The sequence below is a fragment of the Mauremys reevesii genome, linkage group 7 (genome assembly GCF_016161935.1).
Source record: "Mauremys reevesii isolate NIE-2019 linkage group 7, ASM1616193v1, whole genome shotgun sequence".
NCBI classification, from domain to species: Eukaryota; Metazoa; Chordata; order Testudines; family Geoemydidae; genus Mauremys; species Mauremys reevesii.
In genome coordinates, this window is record NC_052629.1 from 17,385,507 (window position 1) to 17,409,664 (window position 24,158).

At 39.3% G+C, this 24,158-nt stretch overlaps 1 protein-coding gene across 2 annotated transcripts in view; it reads left to right on the top strand.

Annotated features, from left to right (window-relative positions):
• PLPP4 (phospholipid phosphatase 4) overlaps positions 1-13,369 on the top strand; it is a 101,082-nt gene extending 87,713 nt beyond the window's left edge. For both annotated transcript variants that reach the window (XM_039546214.1, XM_039546215.1), the window contains 2 exons: positions 2,697-2,867; positions 10,297-13,369. In XM_039546214.1, coding sequence (XP_039402148.1) covers positions 2,697-2,867; positions 10,297-10,496 — 371 coding nt within the window. In that variant the 3' untranslated portion in view covers positions 10,497-13,369. The remainder of the gene's footprint in view (positions 1-2,696; positions 2,868-10,296) is intronic.
• The last annotated feature ends 10,789 nt before the right edge of the window (positions 13,370-24,158 follow it).

The following is a 24,158-nucleotide window of genomic DNA, read 5'->3' on the forward strand; positions in this document are numbered from 1 at the left end:
AATGAGCATCAAATGTCTCTGATGCTAAGTACGTCACATTGCCCATTTAATCCAGCAATATGGCATTTCAGTCCAATTAGAATCACCGTCAGTGTTTCAAAATTACATTTTCTCTTCACAAAAGAGAAACTTTGGGGGAATTCCATATTAAGAAGGTTTTGAACCCCAGCTGATGAGTTGTTTCCCTTTATTTTACTTTGTAATGTATTTTAAACTAGGGGCAAGTCTACACTACAGCATTACATCGGCGCAGCTGCAGCACATCTGGTCCAGACACTATGCCAATGGGAGAGCTCTCTCCTGTCGGCATAATTACTCCAGTTCTGCGAGAGGTGGAAGCTTTGTCAGCTAGAGAGCATCTCCCGCTGATGGAACGCTAGTGTGGAAAGTGCAGAACTTGCATCGCTCAGGTGGTGGGGAGGAGGCTTTTTCACTCCCCTGAGAGACATAAATAATTTGACTTAGGCTGTAGTGTAGATCTGCCCAAAGACTCTCCAAATTTTGATACCCCCCTGTCATTAAGTTCCCTGAGAATCCTCCTGAGATGATACAGCTTATGCAAATTATAAATATCAAGGCAGTTCTGTACTTACCATCTCCTTTTTGAAACTAATAATGATCTTATCTAAAAAAAGCTTTGGTTAGGTCCTTTGTCTTTAGGGGCTAATTAAGTTAATTGAAATGCAATGTGGTGCATTTTTTATTTTATTTTGCTGGGTACTGCTGTGCTATGATTAATATTTGTCTCACTGACTTTGCAAAAATCTATGGCCCTTGAGCATCTTGATAGAACCCAATGTTTCTTGCACTATGAATGTGAAAATTACATGCCTGAAAATAAAAAGGTTTAGATTAAAGAAATTAAGGAAGAAACTCCCATTTTCTTAATTGCATGATGTATGGAAAGTAAGACTGTTCCTGCATCCCCTTATAATGTGCAAATATTGAGGCAGGCACCCAGAAATCTGTTTTTCTGAATACCAGGTGAATTGTATATTCTCATTGCATTAATAAAATATAGGGGTTGACATTAACATATGAACATATTTAAATTGCTGGGCTTTTCCCTTCAGTGTTGGTCGTGATCCTAAGAGATGCTAAACACCTCCTCGCTGGAGTTTTCACTGTGGGAAAATACGTTGCTTCCCAGAATAAAATGTAAATTGTGTTTGCTGCTTTTTTCTGCATTGGAATTGTCTTTCAAACCACAGCAGTTCTGAATATGAGTAGGGGTGACCCGAAGACCTACATTACAAAAAGCGATTGCTGCTGCACAAGGGTACTTTTTCACTGTTCAGAGGCTAGGTTTAGAAGATCAGTACAAAATTCAGATGTTTATCCAAACTCTCTGAACTGCTAGGGGCTGCAAATCTCACAAGTGGAGGCTCACTGGTGAAATTTATTACATTTTGTACTTCCAGATGGATTGAAGGAAATATCATTGTCAACATATTTCAGCTTTTCCTTTTGCAGGCATGGAAAGAACCAGGAGGTGCAAAGGCACAGAGGAATTGGAGGGTGAGGGGGAGAAGGAGAGACATGGGGAAAAAAAGTAAACCTACTTTTTTTTTTATTATTTCAAAAAAGGAATGTGGTTACATTTGAGTGGTGGTGAACATCTGGATCAGATTCTGTTTCATACCCTGCTAGTCCATACCTATTATTACACATCTCACTTAGCTCATCAAGTAAAGAAGATAAAAAGCATGCACCAAGTTAAGACTTGCTTTGAACATGGGAGGAAACCACCACAACACCTCCTCCAGAGCAGGGACTTCTCAAACTGCAGAAAATCTGAGGGGCATGTGATCCCACATACCGTCTCCCCCCCCCTCCACACACACTTTGCCTCTGTCAGGACTGCCAGATGCTTTTGAACATCCCGCAAACTCTTTTTATTTACATATTATTATTGTTATTATTTTTGTATTATTTTCTCTGGAGTCTGGACTTTGACTGTTTCTTGACCAAGAAATTTGGACCTTGACAGAAAATAATTGATTGCTCCTGGTTTACACAGTGGATATGGGCCTGAGCCTAAAGAGTGCTGGGTGCCTCCCACCAGGTACTGTGCACCCGTGGCTCCTCCATATGGTCATTAGAGTTTATCTGGGTTCAGGATGCTTGGCCTGTGCTTTTTGTATCCTTCTGGTTCTAGTGGCCTCTAACCTAAAAGGTGCTGCTGGGCACCTACTAGGACCAGGAACTTCTTGCAGTGGAAAGATACCTGTTATAAAGTCATAGGCCTGGTCTACACGGGGGGTGGGGGGAGAGGATTGACAATTTCAGCTACGAGAATAGTGTAGCTGAAGTCGATGTATCTTAGATCAACTTAGATTGACTTACTTCGTGTCCTCGCAGCGCAGGATCGATGGTCGCCGCTCTCCTGTCGACTCCACTTCTGCCTCTCACCCTGGTGGAGTTCTGGAGTCGACGGGGAGCGCGTTCAGGCATCGACGTATTGCGTCTAGATGAGACGTGATACATCGATCCCCGATAGATCAATCACTACCCGCTGATCTGGCGGGTAGTGTAGACATACCCATAGAGTTTAAGGCCAGAAGTGACCACCCACTCATCTAGTCTGACTCCTGTATATCAAAGGCCTCTCACTTCTCTGTTAAACCTCACAGAATCACACTCTTACTCTAGTTGTTAATTACATGATTCTGTAATTTTGTGTTTTTCTTCGGCAGTTGCATTTTCAGGCCTTGGCTTTACGACCTTCTACTTAGCTGGAAAGTTGCACTGCTTCACTGAAAACGGCCGAGGGAAAAGCTGGCGGCTTTGTGCAGCAATTCTGCCTCTGTATTGTGCCATGATGATTGCCCTGTCACGCATGTGTGATTACAAGCATCATTGGCAAGGTGAGTCATGGTGATGCCTTTCCTTTTTATTGTCCTTGTATTTCTGCAGTGAGAGCTCCAGAGATGGAGTGGTGATAGTTTGTTTGACTGGCAGCTAGTTCTAAGCGTCATTTTAGTTCCGACAGTGTGTGTGAATATGACAGGGGCCCAGTATATCTGTGTGTTTTTATATATGATTGAATGCATATAAACATGTTTTGGCCCATTACTGTAGAACAGAAAACTACAGAACCTTTTTGTAAATGTTACTAGGTGGATTGTGGCCTCTTACTATATATATTATAGACTACAGATGGTGACAACTTTTGCCCAAGCTCAAAGCTTTGCTGCAAAGCCTCATGTCTTCAAGCCCATTAACATTTTTTAGTAAAACAGATGTTTGGGTAAAAGGCTACGGTCATAATGGCTTTAGAGGAATGAGAACCTCTGTTTCCAAATTAATCACCTAATTTAGTAAGGAAACGATATCATATTCACATCATGTCCAATAAAAAATAAAATTGATTTTCCATAGATTCTGGCAGATATTTTTGATTCCAGTATTTTACTTCAGAATGGACTAATTCTCAGATGTTAGCTGGGTGGATTTAATATGTACAATGTACATTGTACAGTGTATGTTCACCAAATTGCAACTGCTAATTAAAATATTCATAATTTATTGTATCATGACATGTTCTTTATTGCAATGCTTTCCTGATTCTGCAATCAGATCTCAGAGTCAGAAGATCTTACCACTGTCATATTAATTTACATGGAATAAATGGGTCAAAAGTCTTAACATAAGCCAGTCACCATCCAACATTAAACAATCTTAAACAGATTTTGCTATACAGAAACCTGAGCCTGCTTAGTACCATGGCAAACACACCATTCAATTTTTTTAACCTTTTATTAAAGATAAATAAAAGTAGGAAAAACAGTTAAAGCATTTGAAATGTAGAGTATTAAGTAAGGCTTCCATTTTAACAACACCCCTTTACTTTCCCTTTAGCTAAAGAGAGTTATTAGAAGGGGAAAAAACCCTTGTTTGACAATCTTTTAGATGGTATTAAATAGGGTGACCAGATAGCAACTGTGAAAAAACAGGACAGGGGGTGGGGGGTAATAGGTGCCTATATAAGAAAAAGTCCCCCAAAACAGGACTGTCCCTTTAAAAATGGGACATCTGGTCACCCTAGTATTAAAGATAGTAATAACTGTCATTTTGGGTTAAAGAGAAGTTAGCTGAGATGAGCTGGAGCTGGTGTTGCTGCTGTTGTTAAAGTCCTATTTAGCTTAATCTTAGAGGTATTTAGGATTTAGTGCAAGTAGGTAGGGATACCAATGCCATCTGAATCCCTCTCTCTGGCCCAGTCTGGTCAGCACATCCCTCAGGATTAGGGCAAAGAAGGCTTGGGGTCCCAGGAAACAATGGGGATGGCAGCCATGATGGTGCAGCTAACTCCAGTAGCTTCGTCTGTGCTTTCTAATTTTTCCCCAAAAAGTCTTTCTTTAAGGTTCCCCCCTCCCAAAAAAAGGGAGTGATGGGTGGAATAGCCCATCCCCTCATTATTCTGTTCACCAATTAGACCTAATGTCCAGCACACCAATTGCAGTTCATTATAATCAAGTTACGTATCTTTTGTCTTTACTAAGCATGATTTTGTCATAGTCCTTGAATTATATCAGTAGACTTTTCTGTTTTGACTAATTCTGGGGTTATTTTTATCAGGTTTTTTGCACCTGTTCCCATTAACATTTGCTATTATAGGTTATAGTGACATTTTATGAACTTTCACATCTTTTACAGTTGAGCTCACAATTAGAATAAATTTGTAAGACCAATTATCATAATATAATCCCTCTTTTTTTTATGACCGAATTCCGCCTAGGACCAGACATTTGTTCATAAAATCACAGTTACTAAGAAAAACCTTATTTTATATCTCAAGCATATAGGGAGGAAAAATGTACTTGATTATAGTGTAGGGTTTGCAAATTTCTTATTCCAAAACTGGGATTTACCAGTGTTATTTGATTAAATGTTACCAAAATTGCAGTTAAATTTTCCAGATGTTAACCACACTAAGAACTTAGAACTCACTTAATTTGTAGCTAAAACTGCTGCTGTTATATGTTTGTAAGATGTTGAAGAACAAACCAGTTCTTATCACTTCTTTGTCTGTATGCCCAGGATGGGTAAAGGTGTGTGTGTGTGAGAGAGAGAAATCCCCTCTTTTGCCACTTACACAGTTAAAGCTGTACATTTACACAGACCATGAACATTTTATGCACTAGTGGTTAAGCTTGGACACTTGGGAAAAAATCGTTAGGCCTGATGGTGTTCTTACCCAAGTTTGTTGTCTCCTTTTAAAAGAAGCAACAAATTGATGTTCTTTTGGAACTACATTTGCATTTCTGAGCCCTTTGCAACCCCCAAAGAGGGCAAAAACAAAACTACAAAACATTTTGAAAACAAAACAAACTGAGAAATCACCAAAAAGTTTGGTGTTGCAAGAGCTCTTCATTCTGGTGGCTTGATATTCAATTCACTGTCAGTGAAGTAGCAGCCCGGAATTAAGCTGGTGTTTTGTTAACAGAGAGGGATTACCCAAGAAGTTATTTCAGAAAAAAAAAATCTGCACTTTAGCGACTTAACTGTCAACAATTTAAAATACTTCAATTTTGCCATTTTTGCTTTTTCTTAAAAATACCTTTTTGTTAAACCTGCAAAATTATTACCAATCATTGATACTACAGACCTCAAAGTAATAATTAAAAAAAATGAAACACAGTGTTTGTTAAAGAAATTTTAAAAATTGAAAACTTTAAAAACAATTGTTTACCTCTTTTTAAACAAAAACATTAATGGTTTGCTTTACATGCTTATCCCAAACAACCTCAACACATTTAAGAATTTTAAAACAAAATGTGGAAAAGTGGGTTTTTCCTATTCAAAACAAAATTTTTCATTGTACTTTTTCTGATTAGAAAACTTTAACTATCTAGTCAAAATCAACATTTTCCGACAGAAAATTTTGATTTAGATGAAACCACATTTTCTGACAGAAAAAAAATTTGGTCAAACAACATTGACCAGCTCTACAAATAAGCAAGAAAGTACAGTAAGATGGCAACAATTTCAAGCGTAGACAGTCATTTTATAGCAATTTGTAAGACATATTAAGGATGGTGGAACATTCCAAATCAATGAAAAAATATAGACATTAAATTTTTTTAAAAATCAGATAACCACTTGAAAGTGCAGACTAATTATTTCTGCAAATTCATGTGCATAGAGATAGATGTGCTGTGGAATGTAGTATTAAAACTGTGTAGGTCTGTCTGTGAGAAAAGATTCAGTAGTTATTCTCTAGCTTGGTCTATGCATGTTTGCAGTGTGTTTTATCCTGCCAAGAGCAAGAATTATTTATGGACTAAAATGTGTGCTGTGAGGCAGATAATTATGGTGTTTTATATGTTGTGGAAATAGATTACACCCAAGGGGTTACCATCATGTCCATTACGGCTGCATATGTGTGTCTTTGAAGCTTAAGTAGATGATGCTGAAAACTCTGCTGGCTGCTAACAAACCACGGATTATTCAGGCAGCCATGTTATCCTGCAAGTGACCTTAGCTCTTACCTGAGAAAACTGCACTCTCTAGGGAGGGACTAAATCACTCTATAAAATTTAGCATTGTAGCTCAGCCCCTATCTTTTGTGCTTAGTGGAGGCAGCCAATTGTGTTAAATTACTTTTGGTAGCTTTGTGATACAGCCTTAACTGCCCAGTGGGGAATGAGCAAAGACCATCAATATACTGTACAGGACTCAGTGAACTATAGATGAAAGAGGAAATGGCATAACCTTACATTAAACAGCCATAGAATGGGATCTTAGAATTAATATTATGAGCATTCTCTGAGCCTCCTTCAGTTCTGATATATAAAATATCATGTTCATAATCTTTGTGTTGGCATCGGTGAACTATAACAGATTAGCATATTCCATACTGAATCCCAGATACATTGACTATTTTAAGACCCTAACTTCACACATGGCTTTCTCTAATCTGAAAAGATTTCAATGAATTTATTAACTAGATAAATGGAAATATATAGAACCAGGGGTAAACAAGGAATCTGGAACAATGTTCCCTTTCTATTGTTGGTAAATAAATTAAAAATAGCATTCTGCAAGGCTTTTTCCTAGGATCTCAAATTAAACACAGGCCTCTTCTTGGGGAAAACCAGAGTGAAAATGCTTATTCTAATTTTGCGGACTACATGGGGCAAGATCAGCAACCCACAGATCTAATGCACTGCAGTCATGTGGTTAGTTTGTATTATGGTAGTTTCCACAGGCCTCGGTCAGGATCAGGGTCCCACTGTGGTGGATGCTGTACAGACATACAATAAAAGCAGTCCCTACCCCAAAGAGTGTATGAATGGCTAGATTGTGAGACACTTGGTCATACTGGTGAGCATTTACTCACACAAGAATTTACTCACACAGGCAATCTCTTTGACTTCAGTGGGCTCTACATGTCAACTTGAGCTCACCAGTGTAAAGGTTTATACAATCTAGCTCTAATTAAGGAGATGTAACAGGTGGGAGTAATGAACAGTATAGAGTAGTAGGAACACATGATTGTGCATCCTCACTACATATAGCAATTTGCTCATGTGAGTAGTAACAGCGAAGTCCGTCAGAATAGTCATGAGTAAGGTGCTACTTACTACATGTAAGACTGATAACTCAGGCCTCAATTCTGCCAATCATGCCATATCAAAGAAAAGTTACTAAAGAAAAGTTACTAATCTTCATAATTCAAAAGCCTCCAGGAAGGGTGAGCTCTTTTTTAAAGGATACAGAAAGGTCCAACACACAAGGTTTCCCAGGTGCTCTTGTTTGAAGAACCTGAGAAAGTAAAAATAATCATGTCTGTTCTGTAAAGTCTAATGCTGTCAGGAGAAGTTTGAGTCAAAAGGAGTTCATTATGCTGAAGCTAACTGTGTTGATCACAGTGGAAAGGACATTACATAGTTAACAGTGTGCCTGCAGCTCTGGATACTCTGGGAGTCCTAGTATCCTCTCTAAATGGGAAGGGTGCTGTTCTCTCATCTTCATCAATATAATGAGAGTTGCCATTATATTGACGCAGTTTATAAAATCATGATTGGAATGGAGAAAGTGCATATGGAACTGTTGTTTACCACTTCACATAACAGAAAAACCAGGGGTCACCCAATGAAATTAATTGGCAGAAGGCGTAACACAAACATAAGGAAGTACGGTACTTCACACAATGAACAGTCAACATTTGGAACTGTTTGCCAGGGGATGTTGTGAAGGCTAAAAGTATAACTGGTTTCCAAAAAGAATTGGATAAGTTCATGGAGGGTAGGTCCATCAATGGTCAGGGTCGCAAACCCATGCTCTGGATTTCCCTAAATCTCCAACTGCCAGAAGCTGGGACTGGATGACTGGGATGGATCACTTGAAATTGCCCTGTTCTGTTAATTCCCTCTGAAGCCTCTGGCACTAGATCGGCCATTGGTCTGACCCAGGATGGCCATTCTGAGATTCTTACTAAGGCTCCAATCCAATGTCACTTACACTCACTGGGACTTTGACTTTAATGTGATTTATATGAGGCACCAACTGACAAAAGTAGCCTTTCATATAGCTGCAGAGTAAATTATTTTATTCTAAACAATATTTGTTAAATTTAACCAACTTTGAAAGCCTGTGAAAAGCACATATTGGAGTCAGTGGATAGTGACTTCTGCCATGTGACAGGGGTATTGATAATTGTTTTGTACCCGTGACCCCTGGCATGGGACTGAAGCCAGGAAATAAAGATCAAAGGTGGGATTTTCAGGTGACTTTCAATGGGATATATGCTAAATCACCGCACCACTGTCAGCCTTCTAGTATAGCTGTTCTAAGCCGGCAGGACAAACTCTCCCACCAACATAGCGATGTCTACACTGGTGCTTAAGTTGAGTGACATAACTTATGTCCACTTAAGCCAAATTGTGGCCACAGCTCTAATCTACACCAGCCTGACAGAACTAGAGCTTGATTTCTAAATTACTTTTTAATTAAAGTTAGGAGTATAAAAGCTATTTATTTTAGTGATGTACTCTTCTTTGTAATTAGATACGATAATGTCACTATTTTTTATTGCACTGTCATTTCCGTTAAAGTGAAAAAGAAATCAGAAAGGTAATTGGACCCTTTTTTGATCAGTGCTAAAGCTCCTGAACAAAATTAAATTCCTCATGCCATTTAATAGTCAGTGTCTTTCACTATTGTTTACGTTTTAATCTACAGGGCCTTTCTGAGCCAATGTGTATTTTCAGGGATTTTTTTTTTCCAGCTTAATTCAGGGCTGCTACTGCACTGACTGTGAATTGAATAACAAGCCACCTGGTCAGACAGAGAATAACATCCTACAAAAAAACCTAAGGAAGCAAATCCCTTTGTATTGCAAAGAAGTCTGTTACCTTGTTTGTTGTAGTGATGGCACCTATGGAGAGGAGAACTACAGGCAGAAACTGTAATGGCCATGCTCCCTTTAAACCAATGCATGCTGTGAGTGAGTCATATCCCAGTGTCTGCAGGACTTCAGAGTGTTTTTGTCACTAACCATCATTGCAGGCTTGGAGCGGGAGGTGATGTTAGAAAGAAGCAGAAAGACAAGACCAAAAAGCCAAACTGTTTAATTAGGGTTTATCTTTCCAGAGACTTGTGTTAGTTTTCAGATTAACAGATTTTTAAAAAAAAATATAAAAATGCAACTGTAGTCACTATAAATCCTATTTTGTGGCTAGAGTACCCATGTAGCTTAGCAGCTTTGAGAATATCTACTCTGGATTTAGAAGACAATGGTTAAAAGATATTAAAGGTGCAAAATATTGTTAGGGCCCAATAGTGCAAGGTGCTGAGTGGTTCTTGGATGCAGGGGCTCTGTGCAAGCCCCAAATACATTGGTTAGTATGTAGTTATAGATAGCAGGCTGGGGGCCAAAGGGGGACTCTTAAAGCCAGATGGATTTGGCAGTTCAAAACTCTTGTAGGGAATGCAAAGGGGCAATGCAGAATTCCATCCATCTCACACCACCCATGGCCTTCATGATGTTCCCTGCACAAAGGGAATATTTTGTAAAGACTTCCTCACAGGGACTCCACCCACCTGCCCCTGGACAAGGGTGCCATCTCCTGGGCAGCAATTCATCGAGTTTATTGTGGGTCTCCCTTGTGAGTGCTCTGCATGAGGATAAATCCAGGAGCAGATTAAAGGATGCAGGGTGCTTCCACCCCGGGAAACATTCTGCACCTCTTGTATGCAGACTTTAATCCCCCCCATCCAGCCCCATCAATAGTGGCTGCTATTTCAACACTAACATGCTTGATTTTTTTTGTTACTTTTCCTACCTAGATGCTTTTGTCGGAGGAATCATTGGCCTAATTTTCGCTTATATTTGCTACAGACAGCACTACCCACCTTTGGGTAACATGGCTTGCCATAAACCTTACGTCAGCCTCCTAGTTCAGACCTCAATGAAGAAGGAAGAGAGACCCACAGCAGATAATGCTACCGGCCTGCCTCTAGAGGGAATAACTGAAGGACCAGTATGACTAATAAATGTGCACAATGAACTTTTAGCCCTTCTCACATTCCTCCAAACTGGTCTCTTAACATGATGTTTCCTACAGTACATTTGGGCGATGATTTTTTTTGAAGATATTCTTTTTCATACAGTAACATCCTCTTACTTTTAAGGTTCAGTTTTCAGTACATACTGTTTTGTCCAGCTGTCTGTTTTCAGTCCGTTGCCAGAGCAAAAAAAAAAAAAAAAAATCCAGAGAGGAAACAAGCGTCAATAGAGAGAACATGCCAAATCCAAGTTAGTTAACTGAATAGTTTTGAAAGAGAGGTATTTGAAGATACAGTCAATCTGAAAACAGTGGATGTAGATTGTCCTCAACTGTCGGTGACTTCAGTGGGTGTTGAGTGCGGTCCTCACTTTCAGGAGGTTTTCAACAACTGCCATAATCAGCCCTTGGTCTGTTTCTTTATATAATTTGATGTGTAAGGGGCAACCTCCTTTTGTTTATGTTGTGGTCTTCTAACATAATAAATCTTCCACATGATGTGAATGCTTTGTGCTAGTTCTCAAGTTTTGGCAGGGTTATTCTGAGCTGGTAATTAAACAGTTGCTGAAATATATGAAGAGCAAGAGTCTGAAAAGAGCCAAGTCTACTCACATCAAGGGTTTTGGAGGATGAAGCTGACAGCAGAGTGAGCCAAATCTCTGTGGAAATTGTCAGCTTGCAATAACATATGTTCATAGGCTGGATTAGAAACTGGGTATTAAAATAGTATTTTTTTCTGAGAGCTCGGGCAGTAATTATTTTCAAAACTGAATGAAACCGCAGCAACTCCCGCGACGTACAACAAGCTGCAATCTTAAAAACAAACAAACAAGCAAAAATCTTAAAACTGCGCAGTTGAAGAAACACCGTGTTTTCTGTGAATCTCAATGTGCCACAGCTGTCCTGGTAGAACTGTCTCCAATGAGACACTCCAGCATTGGTTGTGATCTTAAGGAATGTTAAGACTTTGGTTCATGAGCATTGATTTCACATGTATGAATGCTTCCGTCAGTTTCCAGCACTGTAATATGCCTGGCTGAATTCTGAGAAAAATATTCCACGTGCTCATTTCCCCATTTTCAATTCATCATATTCCTAAGCCTAGCATTTGTAAGGGTCATCTTGCCGCCTGATCCAAAGCCCATTAAGTCAATGGGAATCATTTCATAGTAATCTAGTAGGTTTTCGATGAGGTGCAGAGGAGGTAACCATGTGTATGACCAACCTATGTTAGTTTATTTTTTTTAGGTTCATGTTTCCATTCATTATTCATGCACTATGACATATTAAAAACATATCACACTCCAGTGAAATGATGTACCGTTGAATGGCAAAGTGTCAGCTTCCAGCATTTCCTTTAATAGATGGATTAGAAAAGAGCAGGTAAAATGTTCTAAAAATCACATCCTGACAGTTGAACATTTCTGGGCTAGATCAGCTCGTTAAAGTGATCATAACCGCTTTGATCAACAATATCCATTATGGTGCTTTAGACTGGAGGAGACCGGTGCCATAGCTACCTTATAACTAATGTGTTCCTGTTGGAATATGTATTGGCCTTGTAGGCGTTTTGTGATTCAAAAAAGCTGTGTGTCTCAGTGTAAAGGCTTGTCATTTATTTTTGTCAAAGGTACACTTTGTAGATTTTTTGAGAAGAGCTATTCCCTGATTGGCAACACTTGAATTTTTATAGAAGAAAAAGAAGTTATGAACCCTTTTTCTAAATAAAAAAATATGCATGCAAAAGAATACTGCCAAACTCATTTAATGAAAACATATACAAAATTGTGAAATATACATGAATAGGAAATTACCTTATGGAAAAGCCATAGAAAATGTAATAGGGATGAGACCAATAGGGGTTTTATAGAAATTAGGCCTGGTCTATACTGGTGCTATAGGCCCTAGTGTAGCTACAATTATACCAGCATAACTGTTTTTATATGCCACTATAGCTTATGCCAGTTCCTTAAACTGACATAAATTAAACCAATATAAGCATAGCTGTGCCGGTTTAACTGCATCCTCACTAGGAGGGTTTTCCCAGTATAGCTTTATCAACAAAACCCAGTTATGGTAGACCAGTCATTACTCTAGAAACCTAGGCAAATGTAATAAAGAATTATCTCCTTGCTATAGAGTTTTTACACCATTCTACAGAATTCTGTATCAGGGATATAATTTTATATAGGATGATTGAAAAAACTAGCAAAGTTATCGTTTCTATAAATTCTGTATGATTTTTCCATTAGTTTTGTCTTTTAATGGAAAAACTTGGCTTCTGGCATGTATGCAAATCTTAAAAAAATTCTTAAACTCAAATTGAAAGTTTATTATTGAGGTTTAGTGCATTTTACACATTTTTATATAAATCTGGTGTATTCTTAAAAAATGAGTAGGGCCTCCTAAATGTGCTGTAAAAATTCCCACTATTTTAATGAACTTTGATACAAGTTAGCTATATTCCCCTTGTTGTTTGGGATCAGAGGCTGACACAGCACTTAGAAGAAACACAACTGTGAAAATGCTGGAATATGAAATGTGCACCATAAATACTTATATTGAAAGATAAATGAGTAAAAAGGACTTTGCAATGCAGCAAAGAAAGTATTTTTAATGGATGTAATTAAATTGAAAGTAATAAAATAGACCATGTAAGAGCTTTGATTAAGGTGTAATTAAAATTATGAAAAATGTAATAAAATGAAACTTGCAGAAAGGTCCATAGGAGCTATAATTACCAGTACATGTCAGCGTAAGGAAAGCATTTTTGTGGATTGGTGTATTTTAATTTCATGCTTTCTTAATGTGAAGGAAATGTAATGTTGTAATGCACCAATAAAACTGCACATGAATGTGGGTTTTTGTACATCTGCGTGTTATCATTTTTTTGGTAAGGAGAAAGGTCACCAATTTGGTTTCATTAGTAAACCATAACGAGTGTTGCAAACTATCAGCCCTAAAATAACTGCAGTCACTTAGGAGCAAGGAACAGTTCCAAGAGTTAGTTACTGTTGGTACAAGAAAGGAGCTGTCCCAGCATTCAGCTAGTACACATTATCCAGTTTCTATGCAGGAAAAAAAATACAGTTTAGATCTTAGAATCTGAAGTTCATCTCGGAACATCCAACCAGCTGAACTACAACATGCCTCTCTGTGAAGTTTAGAGAATTACATACTTCATAAAAACATCTGATTAGTATAAGAGGAATAATAAGCTGCTATGGAAAACTATGGAATAATACTGAAACCAAGAGCAGCTAAGAGTCTAGTTGAGAGTCAGATGAACTTGGAAAATGTCTACTAGGGTGGATGAACATCTCAGACTAGAAACCAACATAAGGGGGTTTAAGCCATTTTTTTCACATTTCCTTGACTGCAGATCTCTGCTTTTTCCAAAGCAGTACAATAAGCCCTTGGTTTCTAACATGGTGAGAATATTTGTAATTTGTTAGGAGGTAGAAAATACTGTGTCAAAGATACAAGATAGAAATTAGGGGCCTGGTTTGACTCTGGTATAATTCCACTGACTCAGATTTATACCAATACCAGCAAGACCAGAGTCAAGCTTCTAATCCAACTTTTGACCACATATTTTACAAATGGTTTTGTGGGTAAGGGTGAATCTAATTAGATTTGACTGCAGTTTTGGATTCTTGGAACTACTTAGAGCTGATCTAAGAGCAGCCCTGCTCTGACCTGGTGAAAGGGGAATAGCCTTGAACAGAGCAGAAACAGGAATGGGGGAGTGGTAAGGTCAATTTTGCTCTGCACAGATGAACCCAGAAAGTCTGCTGTTCAGAACAAATATGGCATAATCCATGCACTGAAGAATTTATCCTCCTGTGCTCATACGAATTCACAAAGAGCCAAATTCTGCTCCTAATTAAATCAGTGTAAATACAGAGTAAATACAAATCCATTGTATTACTCCAGAATTACACCATTCTAATACAGCCCTAAGGCTTCAGGCACCATGGAAGTGCTGACACAGTCATTTTGTGAAGCAAACTTATAGCATACATACAGAGCAATGTCTGAGACGACCTGAGAGAGAGCGAGTAGGAACTCAGGAAAGGCACATCTTCCAGCGTTAACAAGTATGCATGGGGATTATGCCCAGTGCTACCTCCCCTTTGGGGTGGCTAGAGTCTACAGGGGAACTTGGAGAGGTAGCCATTGTGTCTTATCACTGTAGAGGAGATGCAAGTGATGCAAAGGCTTCATGCATCCTTTGCACACCTGCGTTGTAACTGGGTACCATCTAGCTCTCAATAATTACCTAAGAGTGTTCCATAGACCGGGGGGTGGGGCGGTGCCTTACTATCAAATGGGCATTGGCTGTGGAACCTCTTGGTCTAATGTAACTGCATGGTAAATACGCTGCTATGAGTGTACAGTTTACAGTGCAGGTGTTCTGTTTTATTAATGTGCCATAGGTGTGCATGGCTCTTTAAAAAATGGGTCCAATACTGCTTCCAGGGAAATCAGTGGCAAAACTTCCATTGACTTCTGTGGGAGCAGAAGCAGGCCCACGGTACTTTTCCATGGTGAGTGTGTTTGTTTGTTGCAGTGCAAACAAGACTGTAATAAAAAAATGGAACTGTTTAATACTTAGCGCTGGAATTTGGTTTCACACACAGTCAAATCCTGAACTAATTTAACCCTGGTACAACTGCATTAAATTAGGGGGTTTACATCAGTGCAGAACTTGGCCTGTTCATTTGTAAAAGGACAATTTATTCTTATATCGCTTATACCTAATTGTAAAATTAAACAATGGATGTTACAATATAACTCACTATATCATCTTTCATCAGCCTTTAATGGGGTTTTAATATAATCAGATGGCTGCCAACAACAGCCATGTGGAGGGGGATGGTAGAAAGGAAAACTCAAGGAGGAAAAGTAGCTCAAATGGAATGTGAGAGGTCAGCAAAAGAAAGAAGCTCCCTGTAAGCCAGAGAATAAAGAGGAAGAGACTCAGAGGCAATGTGAGTATTGGCAGCAGATGCAAGAACATCTTCAATTTCAATAGAAGCCATGGCCTAAGTGGGGAGGGAGAGGAGGAACTGCCAGAAGAAATGTAAGAAAAGCACTAATAGACGGAAGAGGAAATAAAGAAGAGGTCTGTGACCCAGTTAGTGCTCACTTGTAAGATGTCAGCATGGAATTAGGCCTGAAGAATACATGTGAATAAAAGTGAGAGGAAGGGAAGGTGATTTTTTTCCCCTCTGACATGGACCATGATCATAGACCCCCTAGGAAGGAAGAAAGCCTTAAGTACTGCAAGTTCAGTTCCTTTCTCGTTGTTCAGTGTACAGCATTACCGCTGTCTGATCAAAGCCATAGGGCCAAATTCATCCTGGGCCTAATGCCAAGGACTTACACTAGGATGAACTAAGCCATAGAAACTAGAAAATTAAGGGCTGGCTCATCCCCTCTCATAGAGAATCCCACCGGAGGGCTACTAGAGAATGGGGAATAAAGGGGCCAGGAAGCAGCTTGTGATTGTGCTCTCAGAGGCTCCAGTAGGTTTTCCCTCAGGGGGAGAGGCTTTATGGCGAGCACAGTGCAGTAGGTGCAGCCTGCAGGCCCCGTCAGTGCTGATGAGAGAGGAGGAAAGTGAGGACAATTGTACCAGGGCCTCAAGCTCAGGGCCCCCTCTCCCATAGGTCTGCAATGTCTGTATAAAGTGACATGGGGAGGGGGTAGTGAACCTAATGTACCAGGGCCCCAAATTTCACCTGTAGCTCTTCAGATACAGTTGGCTAGATACAGCAACATCTGTGTGGAGGGTTGCTCAGCCCATTTCCTCACTGATAGCTAGGCTTCCTATCAGCAAGGCTCCTGTGGTAGCAACGACAAATAGGACCCCAATAAGAGTTAATGCAGCTACGAGTAACATCAGTTCCTAAAAGCATATTCACTTTGATATCTGTAGACTCAGCCAGGAATGAGCTTTGTTTCTCTACCCCCAGCATTGCCCCCAAAATTTATGCAGAGGAAACCAGGAGTGGAACTTTTGCAGGATCAATGCCAGAAAGATGTGACTTCCTCGTTCTGCTCTCAGAAGCAGAAAAGACAATCCAGCCCATAGCTATTACACAGAATACATTTAACTGAGCTTCAAACTTACATACAAAAAGTCTGTAGCTTCACATTCAGAGTCCATCTGTACAACCGAGAACAACTACTTGAGAGAGGTAAAATCTCCATGAACATCTGTTCCCACTCCTGTACCTTTTTCTACTGGAGAAAAAAATAGCTTGCAAGAGAAAGTAGCACTGAAGTTCGGATATTTTTTTTTCCAAAAATTGCCACCAGTTATGGAATCCAAACAAATCTTCCCCCCTCCAGATGTTTCAGTGATTTCTTTAAGGTCTTCTCAGAAAGTTATCCATATGTTCAGGGATCTCCATTTATTTAGTACATGCAGATTACATAAATATATGATACACAAAAATTTAAAATAACCATTTAAATCAAAGTTGCTAAAAATGGTTTAAAGACAATTATAACACAATTTCATGTTAATAAAAATGTTCATTAAAACCATCTGTTATGCCTAATAATGTAGTTGCTACATTTGGTAATCCTTGACAAATACTTTAATAATAATTTAACACAGTGCTAACATACTATAACTCCAAAAGGACCAAACAAAACTAGTTAAATGGGCAATAGGATCTCAGATGAAATAGACAAAACAGAAAGACCAATTTGAAATACTCATCCTGTGTGCTAATCAGTTCTGAATCATTTGGTTTAGATTTAATTTGCTAATTACTGCACGTTATTTAAATACACAATGAAAACATTTATAGAGATTTTCACAGTTATCTAACAGTTGCTAAGCATCACTATATTTTTGAATAATCAAGAATATTATCAGTATTAACATGCTGCTGTATTATCGTCATTATTCCACCTTTTCATGATCTGCCTTCTTGTCTGCTTTCATGTACATTCTGCATGACCTGATCGGAATGACTCCTACATCCTTCTTCCAAAAGGTTAGAATTAAATTAGATATATCCAATATGTGAGAGCCCTTTACAAAAAAAATACTGTCAGACGTTTTCTTCTCCATGGAGAGTCAATCATTTTCCATTCCACCACAGGAAAATACCCAGAGAAGTAGAAACCCCATGAGTTCCATCCTAACTGATCTTTCCATCAAGAGGTAGAAGTTTGCTCCATCTCATTGAATGGACAGGGGCCATTGTCCCAAAAGGCCAAGTTAGAAATGGAGGAGTGCAGGAACAGGAAGCAGAGTACTAGATTGTGCTGTCTATAGTTCTGATAATTTCTGAAGCAACAGACTGGGATTTCACCAAATGTCAGCAGAATACAAATATTAAATGTATAAAATTGCAATGACAAGGCTGTGTGGGGAGACTGTGATATACTAAAATGAAATGAGACTCCTTTCCCTTGTGCCTAGATTTCCCAGCAGCTGCCTCAGTGCTGTGGGATTTTGGAATAAAGTCTCAGAGACAACAAGAACGTCCTCAAACCACCATTTACACCAGGGGCCAGATTGTCATAGGGTGTAAATTCAGTATAATGGTATTGAAGTCACTTGAGTTATTCTGGATTTACACAAGACCAACTGAAGTCAGAATTTGGCCCTTGCTTTATGCAGCCAACTGCTGAGAAAACCTTCCAAAAAGAACAAAAAAGAATAGCCAGGTAATATATGGTAACGTCAGTTTCTGAAATCCAAATTTTGAATAAGGCATGAAATGGAAAATCCCTGTCTGGTGCAGTGAATGGATACAAACAATTACGTGATGAACTGAACTGGTTTGTGTGTATTACTGGGTGTCAAGCACAAATTACAATTAAAAAAAACAAACAACTAACCTCCTAACCTCAAAGCACTTAGGATGCTGTTTTCCTATTAGCTGAGATTTTCAAAGCCGCAATGGGATTTAGAAGCACAACTCCTATTAATTTCAATGAGAACAGTAGGTCTAAAACACAATGGCACCTTTGAAAATCTCATCCATTATGTGTTAGGCTCACTACAAATGTATTATACTCATCCTGATTGGAATGAAACAACGTTTATTGTCAAAACTGTTTTTAAAACCCACTTTAAATATTTTTGATCTAGCAGCCACAGATATAAAAGCCAAATTTAACCTCTCAATGCTCCTTTGGGTACCTCTCCACTCAGTCTCCAGATCTTTGTTTCTGATGCTGAAGGAAGGAAAAAGAGAAAAGTTCTTTGAAGCCTGAGAATAAACTCTTTCCTTTCTTGGTGTTGCTCAAAGGATTTTAAAGAGCTCTTTTTTTGCTGCAATTCAATCCATGCTCTCATTCCCTTGTCATCTCTGTTTTGCTGGTGGCCTGATCCACATTCAAAAACACCTCTCTTTTAGTAGGAAAACCCTATGTAGTGACTTTACTTGAATGTTATGGCCTAGCTTCAGCAGCTCCATTAGCTTCCACACTTGGTGAAGTCCATCGGTACTGAATTTAAAGTAGGCTTTTTAAAAAAAAAACATAACCAGAAACTCACTCTCTTTTTCTCAGATAATCACGACTGAACCTGTCTGGTCATGTTTGACTGGTGAATAAGCTTACAGCAGTGCAAATATAAAACTCATAGGCAAATCCTGCCATGCTCTTCATTGGTGCTTCTGACCCAGAACTGGTGCAGGTCTGCTGTGCAGCAAATCTGCACGGGGAGTCCTTGCCCCTTAAGCATCATAGAGCACTGTTCTGTGGGGGTTTGCTCCACATTAGCGGTAGGGGAGTATGGCTGGTATATCTGAGATTACCAGTGTTCACGAGCCAAACCCTTTAAATGGAGTCTCCAGTGAGGCTGCAGTTGTGGCCACAGAGCCACTTTCGAGCTACTTTACAGCTGGGGAAAGCAGGTTTTCCACTCCCTCCTAGTCCCCAAGCATTCCCCTATGCACAGCCCATGTACCAAAGCTGGGCACAGGGACCAGGGTTTGCAGCTCAAGAATCGGAAAATCTGGAACAAATGCAGATAGTAAAAATAATGTACTTAGAAATCATGACATTTGGGTGATGTTGGCTGTACAGGAAATAATTATGAATAAATAATGGGAAGTCATAATGAGAAAAATGTCTGGAACATTCAGGTATAAATACATAAATATATTTTATAAACCATTTCCCTGGCTGTGTCACTGATCCTGGAGACAGTGATGCCATGTGAGTGTGTGGTTTTCATTTTCAACATTCAGTACAGACAACTTTCGTGTTTGCAAGGGATAAACTACAATTAATGCAATTATTATACATTCTAAAGTACAATTAGCCTCAAGATATAATTGTAGCTCATGAAAGATGAGGTATCCCTCTAAAAACCATTAAAAACCCAACTCCTTATAAAAAGAAATTCTTAACACACCCCAGAAGACAACTCATCTGACCCCTAAGTCCCTGAAATAGTCTGCATCTGGCTCTTCAGCAATGTATTGGAAAGAGGCAGGTTCACTTGTACACTTCTTAAAACCTCAAATGAAAATTGCTGATGAGCAAGGACAGGTGCCTAAATGTGGCCCTGTTTTGCTCTCAAAGTCCAAAGGAGTTTTACCACTGACTTCAACAGGAGCAGGTTCTTGTTCTTCACATTTATGATCCACATTCTGCCACCAGGCAGAGCAGAACACCTCTGATCTACCAGACATATTGGACAATCTATAACACGTATTTCAGGGCCTTTATGGATAGTAGTATCTCAGTTTGGAGACAATTCTCCAGATGTAAAATCAGGATCACCTCAAGCCCATAATGGACTAAGACACTAAGGCCTGGTCCACACTAAAAAGGGGATTGAATTAGGGTACGCAAATTCAGCTATGGGAATAGCGCTGAATGAATTTGACCCTAACTAACTCTCACCACCCAGGCAGACGGGGAGGTCAAACTCCGGCTCCTCGTCGACTCCACCACCGCCGTTTGCAGTGGTGGAGTACCGGAGTCGACCGCGGCGCTTCCGGAGTTCAAACTATCGCGTCTAGATCAGATGCGATAGTTCGAACTCACCGCGTCGACCCGCGCGGTGAGTATGGACCTGCCCTAAGACATTAATACCAACCCCTCCCTCTCTCTCACACACACACACACCCACACCCCACATTTCCTCATTCTTAGCCAATCTGGCAGATTCTCATCTCTCAAGGTACCTAACTGTAGAAGGGATAAAACATGTCCCATAACACTGATCTCTCTTGGCACATTGCTTACCATACTAAAATTATATTTCTAGCATTATTGCATGAAATACAGAAGTTCAGTAAAATAATTAGTGTGTGATTCCAATGGCTACTGCCAGCTCCAATTTTCCACCGCTTGGAGATACTGCAATTAAATTTTACCTGGCTCTAGTTTCTCACTCTGTGATGCCTGTGGAGTATGGAACCAATTCTGGGGCAGGGGGGAGGGGAAGGGGGTTGTGTGACCTTTCCTCATTGGAACCCTTTTTGCATAAGAACCATTCTGTGCACTCTGGTATGAAATCTGCCACCTTTATGTTGAGTAGTACCTTACTCTGCAAGTGGCCCCACAAAAGCTAATCAGAAGCAATGGTGCTGGAACAATTTTTATAGTGGGGGGTGCTGAAGACAGAAACCATGTATTTAGGTTGCTATTAGTACTTCAAGACAGGAGGTGTGGCAGCATCCCCAGCACCACTGGTTCCAGCACCTATGGTCAGAAGGGAGGGGGACAAGAGGTCCCAATGTTGAGAAACACAGTGCAAAACCCCTGTGTACATCCAAAAATGTATTTTTTATTTACCTCAGTCAAAGAATCAGTCCATGTTTCTTGCCATGCACACACAATGCACTGGTGACTAGCAGTGATGTTTACTCACACAGAGGAGCTCTGCAGTCTTCCTGCTGTCACAATTCTCCTAAAAAAAAAAGAACTCCTGTTCTTTTTGCAGATACAGACTAACACGGCTGCTACTCTGAAAACTCTCCTCAGTTCTTTTGCTCAGTAACATGTACTAGGGGCATTAGGTCAAAGCAAACCTCACTTTATTCCTGGCACCATTCTCATTTGTAAATCAAGGAACATATATTATTCTGCATTTGATGTTTTCTAAATAGCTATTTAAATATTACATGGAACAGATTAAATGGAAGATGTGATCATATTAATCTGAATTTGGTATCTTTCTTTTTTTAATCGGCATTATGGCACCACACTGTTGAACTGCATCTTCAATTTCAGGATCATGCTTCAAAGCCACAACAGCAGATTAAGATTGTAATCCCTTATTGAAGCCCTTTATAAAGCTGCAAAAGAGAAGGGGAAAAGGAATAATATGGCAATATAATTCTTTAAACGAACACTCTTGGTATGAATTAATCTATGAAGCTGAAATTCATATCTGCAGCATTCTCCAAACAAGCAAAAATAAAGCATTTTAATACATTCTCAGTGCCACAGTGAATATAAGAGGCTAAACTCTCTCTCTTTCATAAAGCAAAGAGCTAAAATGTGTTCACTCAAGGGGCAATTAAATATTAGAGTCCCTTGAATGCATGTTTATAGAACTCCAGTTACTGTTATTGGGAGCTTACCAAAATATATACCATTACAGTAAGAAATTATGCAAAACTATTAGGGATGTGAATACAGGTTTCTGTAAACCAGGAACACTACCTAGCAATTCACTAAAAATACAGAGGAAAGTTTGTGCAAACCAATGCCCCTCCTGAAAAATTATAATCATGTCATGGCTGTTCACTAAATTACAGCAAAATCCTGTGCGGCATTTTGCAGTTGGGGGCTGAAATATTTATTACCCAGTAAACTCTTTTATGCAAAGAAAATCATGGAAACACTGCCTCATTATTTTGTGATAATGCGGTAAATAACTGGAGTCACTGCTGTAATTAGTATTAATGTTCAACCATGTACATAACTTACATGCAGTAGTCCCAGAACCTTGTGAGGTGTATCAAACATTAAGCACTATAATCCTGATTTTCATTGTGCTAAATCTTTGCTTGCAAAAGTGCTGCCATCCACTAAGGAACTTGTTTAAATACCAGAATTAACAGGCATAACACAAGCTGAAAAAAATCCTGTGAGCTGAATTTCAATGGGCTTTGCCAAAAGACACCAGGGCAAAAATGCATCTTGCTGTCAGTTGGACTCAGATAAAAGCTTTTATATCATGTCCTTATTGGGTGGAATTTTCATTTTGCTCCAAGAGATGGTGGCAATTATAATGAACTCTTCCAAAGTTTGTTGAGGGAGTTTGTTGAGATGGAGGGAGGTAGGGCTCACAAACTGTTTAGAGGAGCAAAGAAAAATTATTAAGAGTGAGGAATAAAGATACACCCCACCACCCAGAAAACACCACATTTTACCTGCAACGCTGTCCAGTGATGCTCTTTCATTTAGCAGTTTAAGTGTGCATATACCTTTCCCAGATAAAATTGTATTTTTATATCTTGGGGTCATTTCAAAATGCGGATACTAAAAGCCTCAGCAACTTCCAGCAGTTGCTAAAATTCATATTCAGCAAAAAGAGCTGAAAAGGGGATTTCACTTAGATCAGGGGTTCTCAGACTTATGTACTGGTGACCCCTTGCACACAGCAAGCCTTTGAGTGCGACCCCCTCCCCCATACATTAAAAACACCTTTTTTATATGTTTAACGCCATTATAAATGCTGGAGGAAAAGTGGGATTTGGGGGGGGAGACTGACAGCTCGCGACCCCCCCATGTGATAACCTCACAACTCCTTGAGGGGTCTCAATCCCCATTTTATGAACTCCTGACTTAGATTAAGGTTTGTTTTCATTGCTACAATGTTTATATTTTTGTGCAATGATTAGTCACCATGAATAATTCATCTTTCTGCATAGCACAGGCCTTTACCACTTAAGTTCAACAAAAACTTATTGTAGCTATCAGCTGTACAGGGCATGTGACTTCCACTAATGATCAGCCAACAATGTCAACCTCTATTCATCTACTTGCTAAATTTTTGGAAAACCAACTTCGTGATTTCTCGCATGCTGCCCCTCATGCCTGGGAGAAGCTCTATGTAAATACCTGCAAAACTAACTCATTGTCCTTCTTAAAACTATCCTTTGCTGCATGGCTTACAAATAACTTGACAACAGCTAGGCTGTTGTTGTGCTGAGACCCTAGCCTATCATGCAGACCAGTATTGTCTCATTGTTTCCTTGTATTCCACTATTGATATATCTGTGTCCATCTGTTGTCTCTTTTCTTGTACTTAGATTGTAAGGTCTTTGGGGCAGGGACCACCTTTTTGTTCTGTGTTCTTTGTACAGCACCTAGCACAATGGGGTTTTGTAAGCATTATGATAACACAAATACGTTTAAAAAGTCATTAGTCATTATATGTCTTATAGGGATAATAGTTTCATTGTTCTTCACTAAAGGAGTTCATTATTGATAAATGAAAAATACAGATATAAAACAAACTATAGGCCGTATGCAGAACTGCCTTTGACCCACTGTGGAAATCCCATTGATTGAGAATGTGGTTATATACAACATATTTAAATAGTAATAGAATTATATACAGAAAAGGAAGTCATTTTTCTCTTAAACTATGCCCCCTGGTAACGAGAGGCGGAACATAACAACATAACATAAGAATGCCCA